General features: G+C 38.8%; 1 protein-coding gene across 1 annotated transcript in view; it reads right to left on the reverse strand.

Moving 5' to 3' along the window:
• The window catches only part of Cyp7b1 (cytochrome P450 family 7 subfamily B member 1), a 167,026-nt gene extending 156,236 nt beyond the window's left edge, over positions 1-10,790 (reverse strand). Inside the window, exon 1 of the mRNA XM_034500888.2 lies at positions 10,337-10,790. Within this exon, the coding sequence (XP_034356779.1) occupies positions 10,337-10,452 (116 nt within the window). The 5' untranslated portion in view covers positions 10,453-10,790. The remainder of the gene's footprint in view (positions 1-10,336) is intronic.
• Positions 10,791-11,638: the final 848 nt, after the last annotated feature.

Below are 11,638 nucleotides of genomic sequence, written 5' to 3' on the forward strand. Positions count from 1 at the left end.
CCAAACAATGTGACTTAGAGCTGTCTATGTTAACATCATAGCTATAAACTTATGAAGTTATGTGTCAGAAATATTATTTAAATGAGACATATTTTATGCCTGTATGAGATGACAAATGTTCTTAGAGGATTTAATAAAACGCAAAGTAACAATGAATACAAATGTTTTCTTGCTGATAGGCAAAAAGGTTCTGCTGACATCATTCTATTTCAGAAACAGTTATATAATATACCAACTCTAAAAGTGATGTCTAGTATCTTAAGTAGTTTATTCTTCCCATCCTATCCCAAAAGACCATCATTACCAACATATAATTCAAAAGTGCTTTGCCCTGGAACGTGATCAAAAACTAAACTACTTGCTTCCTAGGACTAAATGGTTTGTATTCTATCTTATAGTCAACTTTAGTTTAACTAAGACAACTTTGATTTTCAATTATAAAACTATCTTTTTAACATGCTATGATCATTCATCCTGCTATGCTTTTTAAATGATTGTAGAGCCCAATATTTATGAATGATTTGGGTATGGCTTGTTCCTTGACTATTGCATCTATTGTATTGCTAGTTCCTCAATCTAGAACTGACCTTAATACTTGCATGTAATTAAAATGATATAAAAGCAAAAAGGAGGAGGGGGGATAGGATGGGGGTTTCTAGGGAGGAGAAATGGGGAAAGGGGATGTAAATAAATGTAATATGTAAATAAATAAAATGTAAATAAATAAAATATCTAATAAAAAAACAAAAAATGGGATCCACCTTTTCACAGAGAAGTTTTGTTTTGTTAAAGAAGTCATTCATCCAAAACAAGTCATTTGTCCATCTATATGGAAGGGGAATTGATAGGAAAATCCAGCACCTAAAACTGAAAATGACCTGCACATGTTTTAAAACTGTAAATTCTAATGAACAGGAATTTTATGTATTGACTGCACTCTAATTACTGTGTTTTCAAATAGATTTCTGCTGAAGAATAATCATTGCACTGATATATTCTTTTTCATAAACACTCTTGATAGATAAGACTTTGCTGAAGAGACCTTTACTTTTTAAGTTAGAAGAAATGACATGTATGGCATTGAATATCAATTTGCATGTATTTTATATATTGTGATGGTAATATACTCTAAAATATTCATATTGGAAGAAAAATAACTATGACTGTACCAAACACTTGATTTACTCACTCATTCTTCATTGGTGCTCAGTGCCCCACATTGCACTAGGTGCTTAATCCACTAAAACTTGTAAATTTTTCTTCATTAATTATTTAGGATGAAATTGCAAGAAGAAATGACAATGAATTTAAATCATATTATAGTTATACTTTTCTTAAAAATTCTATTAATTTTTATATTCTCCAATTATAGAATTAATTAATCCTTTCTACTCTTTTATAGACAAAAATATCCATTCCGCATATTTCTGTATTTAAAAAAAGGCAAGCCATAAAGTGAGCACTTCAGCTATAAAATGCAGGGCGAAATTGATGTCTCCTCTTATTCATTAAGGTAGCGTCACAGTTTTGTCCTTTGCCTTTCACAGAACAGTAACCTGGAGCAGTTTCAATGGAATTTTACTTTGGATGAGATACAGAGCCACTCTCCTGCAAGAAGCTGTCAATTCTTCCTCCATATCCTGCAGCCTGCCTCACTATTATTTTGGGAGAGTCAATGCAATGTAATTCCGAGTCTCTCACGTCCCTTCAATATTCAGTCATTCCAGCTCTTCATTATCTAGATGAAGGCAGCCATCATAGATGCGCATCAAGACTATGTTATAAGAAGCTTCCAGATTGAATCATATCTGAGGCCCAATGCCTACAGCTTTTGTTCCACTTTCGGACACTTGGAAGAGGCATTGAAATGCTGATAGATAACAAACACTCAAAACTTGCTATGAATTACTGGTTAAGGAAGAGCCATAGATGGATGATTCATCACCACCTGTGGGACTTAGGATGAAGAGCTCTTAAACTCCCATGTTCAGGTGGGGAAATGAATGAAAGTTATTTAAACAGATTTGGAGCCCAGAAGACCAACATAGGTCTCAATGGGTATCGCCCTGGTATTGTCAGGGCAGATAAGTCAGGTCATCTTCAGGAGCCTCTAAGAAAAATGTTTCCCTGTCTGTCCCAACTTGTAAAGTCTGTATTCTCTGATCATGGATTCCTTCATCCCTGATGCATCTGCAAAGCCAGTAGCAAGTTCCTGGATTCAAACTGCAAGCATAATTAACCCCCTAAATTAAAACAAAACAGAACAAGGCAGCAACAGTCATGTCTTTCTTACTTTTTATATCTCAGCCCAACTATCACTATTTTAATTTTGCCTTCCGTATAGAAGCATGTAAGTATATTCACATATATATGTTCACATGTATGTGAAGTTTGGGAACAAATGTCCAGGTGTGTGCAGTCATGTATGTCATGAGCATTGAGGCCAGAAACTGAGTATCCTTTTCCATCATTCTGTCTTAGTTACTGTTCTATGGCCACAAGAAAACACTATGACCAAGGCAATTTAATGAGAAAATTGTTTATTTCAGGTCTTGCTTACAAGTTACTCCATGATCACAATGGATGCATGTTGGCAGGAAGGCAGACATTGTACAGGAGCAGTAATTGAGCATTCACATCTGATCTACAAGTTGCAGAGAGTGGAGGTGGGGAGGTAGGGAGAAAGAGAGAGATTGGACCTACTATGGCCTTTTGAAACTTCAAAGCACACACCCAGTGACACAGCTACTCCAAGGCTACACTTACTTCAACAAAGCCAACCCCCTAATCCTTCCCAAATCACGCCACTAAATGGAGAATCAACCATTTGAACATATGAGCTTATAGGAACCATTTTCATTCAAACTACCACACTGTTCATTTTATATATTGAGCCAAGATCTCTCACTAAAACCAGGGCTCTCGGTCTAGCTAACCAGTTCCCTCCAGGGATTCCCCATCTCTTCCTCCCAAGGCTGACACCATCAAGCTACAGGCAGGTCATCAAGCTTGTCTGGCTTTTGCATCGGTATTGAGGATCTAAACTTCAGTCCTCAAGCTGGTACTAAAGATACTATACCTACTAGACTTCCTAATCCCAGATATTTGTTTTGAATGATAGTGAGAACCATCGAAAGTCTGAATTTAAGAAGGGGAACTACACACAGTATACACACTGCTCAGGTGTTTAATCAAGAGCCTCTGACATGTCTATAGAGCTCCCTGAACTCTCTCATGAATTATGAAACATAAAATTTGGCCTGTGAGCCTTGGTGAACTTCCTTCTGGCACATGAGTTTTCTCTGAGTGACCCATATCCTTTTCCAATTTTCATAAATATTAGAAAGATAAATAAAAACAATCACTGCTGGTGGCAGCATAGTTCTCATTCACTGGGAAGTAGTAGCAATGGATAAATCTCTAGATCTCATATGGGAGTGATTGAACATGGCTGATATTTTAGCTTTCCTGATTTCTTATCTGTATATTCAACCAATTACAGATTGAGAAAACTCAAGAAGAAACAGCAACTGCACTGAAAGCATTTCTTCTTTTATCCTGAACCTTAGGTGATAGAGCACAGTAGTATCAGGTATTAAAGTAACCTAGAGGCAATTAAAATTTACGTTCTTCGGTACATGGTACTTGAGCACTAGAGATTTTTGTATTGAAAGGAGCCTCTGTAATAAAATGCCCTTTAGATACCAAAGAACAACTGTCATTAAATGGAGAGACAACTTCTTTGAATGGAACAGCACTATCAACCAAACATTTCTTGTAAAGATTTTTTAAATTACATTTCATTTTGTACTCTCTGTTTCTTTCTGTCTTTTACTCTGTCTCTGCCTCTCTGACTTTGTCTCTGTCTCTGTCTTTCTCTCTCTATCTTTCTGTCTCTCTGTCTCACCGTCTGTCTGTCTGTCTCTTTCTCTCTCTCTCTCTCTGTCTCCTCTCTCTCTCTCTCTCTCTCTCTCTCTCTCTCTCTCTCTCTCTCTGTGTGTGTGTGTGTGTATAATGACAACTTTTGACTTTAGGAAGTTTTTCACCACAAATTGTGTTCTTAGCTTTTGTCTACAAAGAAAGAATCATAAAATCTAAACATCTTGACAGAACAAGCTCATTTATACTAAATCAAATATTAAAATAGCTTGGTTTTAAGTGTCATTTAAATTTTATTCTACGAAAGATTTTATTTATATGCCAAGAAATTTGTTTTTAACAAATGTAAATATAAATCAAAGATATTAAAAGTAAAATCAACTCAGGAATGTTAGAAGCATGTATGAAACTGCCTCTTATCACAAAATACACAGGTGTAACTTGAAAATAATCACGGCTATTACTTTGGGTAGTTTATAACTTCACTTGTTAATGTGAATGTTGGCAGGAAGCAGAAAAACCATTTTACAAAACGAAATGATTACAATACATGGACGTCTTTAAGAAGTCTTAAATACAACACCCAAATTTGCCAATGCTGCCTGACAAGTTGGGCAATAGAAAGCCCCACACAAGCAGAACAGAGGGACCTCAAAGGCTGGTAGAAATGGCTTACTCTTACTACTGGGTAAGGTTACGTTTACATTATGACAGGTAAATTGCTAATAATATAGGCACGTAGGCACAGTAGGACTTGGAAGAAAACAAGTAGACTCAAAAATTGAATAGGCACAAATAACCAACCATTTCCTTGAAAATCTGTAATGTATACAGTTGGGGAATATACCCCACAATAACAGCACTTACAGTAGCTGGGTACTGACAGAAAATATTTGCAAAAAGGTTGGAGACATGGCTCAGCCATTAAAAGTGCTCGCAACTCTTCTAGATGATCCAGTTAGATTTACAGCAATTACATAGCCTCCTATAACCTTTTGTAACTCCAGTTCCAGGTGAATCTACTGTCCCTCTCTGGCCTCTGTGGGCATTGCATGCACTATATATAAACACATAAATATAAACATATACATAATACACATAAATATACACATAAATTAAGAATAAATGAAGAAAAATGTTAGTTTACTTTTTTGCCATTAGTTACCTAGAATAAACTGTTGACTGAAGCTCCAGTAACCATTGGTTGACAGTCTTTCACAGATTTATCTGGATATCTCGGGTTTCCAATAAGACAAGTACTCAGTACACGCATGGTACAATGGTAGGTGTTTGATATATTATGGTTCAAATATTTGGAATGTATTTATTGAGGATCTCAAAATGAATAAGACTTTAATTCAACTCAGGAATGTTAGGAGCATGTAGTTACATGAAACTGCCTCTTGTCACAAATACATATGTGTAATTTGAAAATATTCACACTTATTACTTTGGGTAGTTTATAACTTCAAGTGTTAATATGAATGTTGTTAGGCTTCAGAAAAAAACATCTTACAAAAAGAATGATTACAATACATGGACGTCTTTAAGAAGTCTTAATCACAACACCAAAAGCAAGATCAATCAAAGGGGAAAAAAAGAAGCTGAGTTGCATTAAAGTATAAAACTTTTGCTTCGCAAAAGATGTGGCTTAGAATAATCTACAAATCCAAGGAATATATTTTCAAAACACAGAACTTATAAAGGGTTGGTGACCAAAGTATACAAAGCACACTTAAGAATTACCAATTATAAAACAAAACAATCTCTTTAAAAATTGGGCAACAAATCTGAGCAGACAACTAACCAAGAGAAACCTATGGAAAGCAAACAAGTATATGAAAAGCCATCAGTAAATTAAGAATCAAAATACTGAAAAAGTACTAATCACCTAGGAGAATGCTATGAATTAATACTGAAAACACAAAGTATTGTCAAGGATGTGGGCCAATGGGTAAGTGGCTCACTCACTCATCACTGCTGGGGGTGGGCAGAATGGCATAGCCACTTTGGAAGACAGGATGGCATTTTTTATACTATACTAAATGTATATTTATTATGCAAACAATTGTGCTCTTGGTATTTACCAAAATAAATTGAAAACTTAAGCTTACACTAAACTTTTCACATGAATAATTTTAGCAACTTTCTTCACAGATTTCAAAATTAGAATTTCTTAATATCTTCTTTAGTAGGTAGAAGAACATGCTGTACACATTCATATAAAGAAATATTAATGGATGTTAAAGAAATAAACAACCAAAAAGGAGCTTGGAATGTAAGTTACTAAGCTACAGACATGAACAGGCTGGGAAAATCAAAATTAGACAGACAAGAAAGAGATCGATGATATCGAGAGGTTAGAGAGTTAGAGTTTAATCAATAACCATGTCCTTAAAAACTAAATTTTTAAGTGGCCATACATAGTTATAAAAATAAACCTGTACCTGAACAAAACTCCAAATGGATCAAAAATCTTAATTTAAGATTGGAAACCTAAAAAAAACATACATGCAGGCAATACATTCATAAATATAAAATAAAAATGTCTTAGAAACAAAATGCCTGTGGGTAAATAAAAGAGAAACAAAACCTATACATGCGCAGGCATACACACTTCAGATCACCTGGCTAAAAGTATTAATGAATGTCTCATAATTTCATATAGAATTTGGGTTCCAGAACTGGGAAGTTGCTTGGAAACTGACATTACCACAGATGACTAAGAATGAAAATTATGTATTACTGAAGAACAGGAACTCAAAGCAGATGATGGAGAGACTACAATCTTTAAAAAACAGATCCGGGGGGAAAGAGATCAAATATGGACAGTATCGCCCTTCTCCAAAAAGCTACAATATCATTTGATCACCCAGTTTGAGACTACTGGAGTAGCCAAAAATCAAGAAAAGAAATCTAAGTAGAGAAAAATGAGCTTTAAAGATATATCTTCATCTAAACAGTCCTCAGGTTCTTGAACAACTCTTACAGTGTGCAGGCACAGATGTGGAGCTTCACACTGAGCAAAGTTCAACAGCTGCTCACACTTAAAGGACATTTAGGGTTGAGTCTCTTCTACTCTAGGGTATATGGGCTACTGTAAGAACATATCACAAGCCTTATAGCCTTATGGTCTGTAGACAGCTATTTCCTTGCTATGGTCTACTGAGAAGGTTTTATTATATGTTTGTGATGCTATTGAGCAAGGAGAACATGGAAGTAATTGTTTTGGACAAGTACAGAGAACTACAGAGAAAAAAAATAAGGGGGAAATTTAAACTTCATTGATGATTCCTTTCTCCCTCATCTGCCATTAGGAAATCCTGCTGACTCAAACAAATTATTCCTAGAAAAGTAACCTTAAGCTAAGCACTGTTACCCCTCTTTCCCCTGGAATGTTATGATGGTATCTGTGGTTAACAATCTCACTAAGCCATCATCCTAGTAGAAAAAAAGAATCCTCACCCCCCAAATCAAAGTGTCCTGAAAGCAGTGGTCTTCCCCTCTAGTTTCAGTTCCTCATATGGAAGGATCACTCAATCCCACCAGTTCGGATCAATCTCTTGATCCAGTCTCAGGAAGAAAAAGAGAAGGAAAGATGTAGCGGTGGATTGGGGGACAAAGGAAAAACAGAAGACACACTGGTGCACTGGCAAGAGCAATAAAGAGCCTCTGGGCTGTCTTGTTCTCCCCCAAGTTTTAGCAATTTTGTAGGTAAAACTGGCAACTGGCTTTGGAACATGCAACATTCCTATAAAACATTTTATTACAAGCATTCTAGATAAAAGTGTTCAAGGTAAAAAAATTAATGTAACCACTGTGTGTATACCACCTCCTTATGTATTAATTGGTGATGAAAACACTGTTGGGTGTTTTTATCATGTCAGGATGTAAAAGATTTTTACATAAGAAGGTTTTTTCTTTGTTCTTTTTCTTCCTTCCTTCCTTCCTTCCTTCCTTCCTTCCTTCCTTCCTGTCTCTTTCTTTCTCTCTTTCTCTCTCTTTTTCTTTTCTTTTCTCTTTTCTTTTCTTTCTCTGTATAACATTGGTTATCCTGGCACTCACTCTATAAACCAGGCTGGCCTTGAACTCACTGAGATTGGCCTGCCTCTGCCTCCTGAGTGCTTGAATTAAAGACATTCAGCACCACTGTCCATCCAGAAATTCTTAAATATAAAATAAAATAATAATATAATTGCAGCAGATATGAAAGAGTCTGAAGTTCTACCAAGATTATAAGAAAGAGCTGAGGTTGTGGCTCAGTGGTAAAGGGCTTGCCTAGAACACACAGGGTGCTGGGGTCAGTTCCAACTCTAGAAGAAGGGGGGAGAAATAACTAAAAAGAAAACAAATTAGAAATTAGTAAAGAAGCTTTCAGAGATAACTCCATCAAAAGTTTATAGAAGTTGGATTTTTTTTTTTTTTCCTTTTTCAATGAAGCTTTTGTTGTGGAGGTATCTCAGTGATAGAACAAATCCCTAGGCTTGGCCCTAAGCATCGCCCCGCCCCACACACTCCCCTCTCCCTCACTGTCTCCCTCTCCCTCTCCTCCCCCAGTCTCTCTCTCTCTCTCTCTCTCTCTCTCTCCCATACACACACGGGGGGGGGGGGCGGCGGGGGGTTAGAGTGAGAGACAGACAGACAGATACAGAGACAGAGTGAAAGACAAAGGAAAGATTTTTAAAAAGTAAAGCTTTATTTTCTTTATTGAACTAACGTAATCTAAATGAATTGCAATATTAATATCAGCAGTATGTAAGAGAACAGGGACTTAACAGATCATTAGTAGTGACATAAACTGTGACTGAGGGAGGTTTCACATCTACTACAACTCCAATATCCACAACCATCCAAGTGTGTGTGTGTGTGTGTGTGTGTGTGTGATTCTCTATGTTCATCATCAGTGGCACCTAAAGCCTACTATAAGGTGGGAAAAAGCAAGTTGTAATAGAGTGTGTCTTCCTGTCATTTACATATTTGTATTACTAGTCATTCGGGCGTATAACTATACATAAAGCATTGAGAACATCTTGTTCTAGCCATATTTTCAGACAGGACATTTCTACAGGGGTAAATTGTCCAGGCCCAGAAAACAGAAGCCATCAGTCACATGAGCCTCTCTGAATTAGAACACTCCTGTCTCTCTACAGTGCACTACAGGGTGTCAGGTGCTTTAGAATGCAGTTCCCTATAGACCTGTATTAGAGTCTTCCTGGTGTGAGGAAATTGGCAATGGATGGAGTGTACATTTCAGCCAATACTTAGTGAACAGAGAAAGACTGGTCCATTCACAGAGCGTCTTGTGAAAGCCTACCTTGTCTTTTGACCTGTCCGGGATCTTTATCCTGAGTTTCACATTCTGACCTGATTACCCTCAGTGGTCTAGAATGAACTAGTTAGCTCCTTCTGTTCCTGCCCAGCATGTAAATGAAGACTGGGACAAATAGCCTTCCTGTCTGCATATGTGGAAGTGCAACTTAACTTCATGGTGAGAAGTTAGAGCCTGTGGAGAATCACATGAGCCTGAAGTTAAAGACCTAATCACCTCATGTGTCAAACACTGCAGAAGAGGGGCAGGAAAGCTCCATAAAGTCCTCTCAGTGTGAGAAAGTGGAAATGCTTGAGTATTTTTTTCCGCTGACGTTTCAGAAATGTGCAGATATGTGTGTGCAGTACAATTGTGTCATTATCCCTAAATCATAGAGAAATTACGACACACATTGATGCATGTACATATTGATAGGTTTTTAAATTGTAATTACTATTCCTCCCAAACCAATCTGCTTGGTTTTCAAAAGCCATGAAAACTGTGCAGGAAAAAGATAAGATACCAGTGGAAAAAGAGAATAAATCTGAAGTGAACAATTTTAGCTGTGTTTCTTTACTTTCACATTTCAAGCAGGACACTTAAGCAATTCTGAGTTTTGCTGTTTCTCTTGTCCTGAGAAAAATAACAGAGCGAAGGCATAATTAGTATCACCTTTGCTCACTACAAAACCTTGTGATAACAAATACTGTGGTTTCCTAGTAAGGTATAATCAGATAAACTGAGGCACAGAGCAGCACCCATAGCCTGCACCATTATTTTCTTAAAACATTTCTCTTTGAACTAAATGAAATTCAAGAACATTTTCTTCCTGAAATCCAAGGAATTCTGAACAGCAAAATATCCATGGGCCCAGGTGAAGGCCATACATGATGCTTGCTGCAAACCTGGGTAGCTACAGCCAGCATGGTGGGGCAAGTACATTGGGGGGGGGGGGGGGAGTGTCAAGGGTAATCTGTGTGTGACTGTGTGGAGGGCTGAAAGAAATCTTTGTTAAGACACTCACTGGCTGCAGCAGATGCCAGTGTCCAGCAGCAAGGTCTGCTTGCACCCGCCATCCCTGACGGAGTCGGATGCCCACAAGGTCGCGTGGCCGCGATCCCACGCATGCGTGGCCAGCCTGGCGCTTACCTGGTGCGCAGGGTGAGGAGGAACAGGGCCGGGAACAGCAAGGTGGCGGCAAAAAGGAGGCCTAGGAGAGCGAGAGGCCCTGGCGAGGCGGCATCTGGGGTCGTGGCTCCCTCCATCCCGGACGCTCTGATGGCTCTGTTGGCAGCGATGGCTTCAGCACAATGCCCTCCCTTCTAGACCAGAGGCTCTGGCCTGCCCGCAGCGCAGAGCAGAATGTCACAGCGGCCCCCAAAGCTGAAGTACAAAGTTAGTGGAGTCCCCTCCTCCCCGCCTCCCCCTGACCCAAGCGTTCCGCCTCGCACCGCCTCCCTCCAGCTCCGGTGACAGGAACCCTGCCAAGGAAGAGGGGAAGGATTAGGATTTCCCCAGATGGAGCCACAGAGGCCTGGAGGAGGGGGATTTTGTTTTTGAGTCAGTCAGAGAAGAGACCCTGCCTGACGCTCCTCCCCACCCACCAGCCTTGGAAAGTGGCCCTGTGGCACAGGTCATCCTAAACAGCTGGCAGAGACTGCAGAATGTGCTCCCTTATCTCCTTCACCACCAATGTCTGCGCTTAGATTGAGGTTGAGGGCATAATATATGCAAAGGTTCACTCAGCACAGGCAAGTGTAAAAGGCAGGCCATCTTTCAGAAGGGCTGCTGAGGCGTGCACAGAAAGAAGTCACAGGTAAAAACAAGCAATGGCACCCAGCCCACAAGCTGTGGTGTACAGCACACTGTATAGGCAGAGAAGGAAGACATTTGAAAAGTATCTTCTCATGGGACCTGGAGTGATGGCTCGGTAGATACACCTGAAGCATGAGGACAAGCAACAAGCCTTGTCTTAACAGATAAAGTAAAAGTGGCTGAGGAAGAGACCAGATGCTAATTTCACAGGACAGTCCCCTTGTACTTCCCCCCACCCCCCCCCCCCCACAAATCTTTTTCCTGTTTAATGATTACCCAGCAAATATTTCACATGTTACTCCCAAAACTGACTTAACTTTTAACAGTATTTCATAGAAAATATTTGATGTTCAAGTTTTCCTGTGGACTTAGTTGATGAATATTTACACTTCTAATTAAATTTTAACTATCCCAAATCCTCTTTCTCTTCTGCACTGGACAGGATACAGTTTCGCCCTTTACCTACCCCTGAACAGTTAACTACTAACAGCTTCAAATCTGGTCTCCATGCCTCTTACCATTTCACACAGACCCATTTTTACCCTGTCTCAATCTCAGAAAGAAAGTGATAAGTACTCCATGGGCAATGAGAAGTGTTAATCCCAAAGATTCGGAGAAAAGACCACTGACCCACAC

The sequence above is a fragment of the Arvicanthis niloticus genome, chromosome 4, assembly GCF_011762505.2.
Source record: "Arvicanthis niloticus isolate mArvNil1 chromosome 4, mArvNil1.pat.X, whole genome shotgun sequence".
In the NCBI taxonomy this organism is placed as follows: domain Eukaryota; kingdom Metazoa; phylum Chordata; class Mammalia; order Rodentia; family Muridae; genus Arvicanthis; species Arvicanthis niloticus.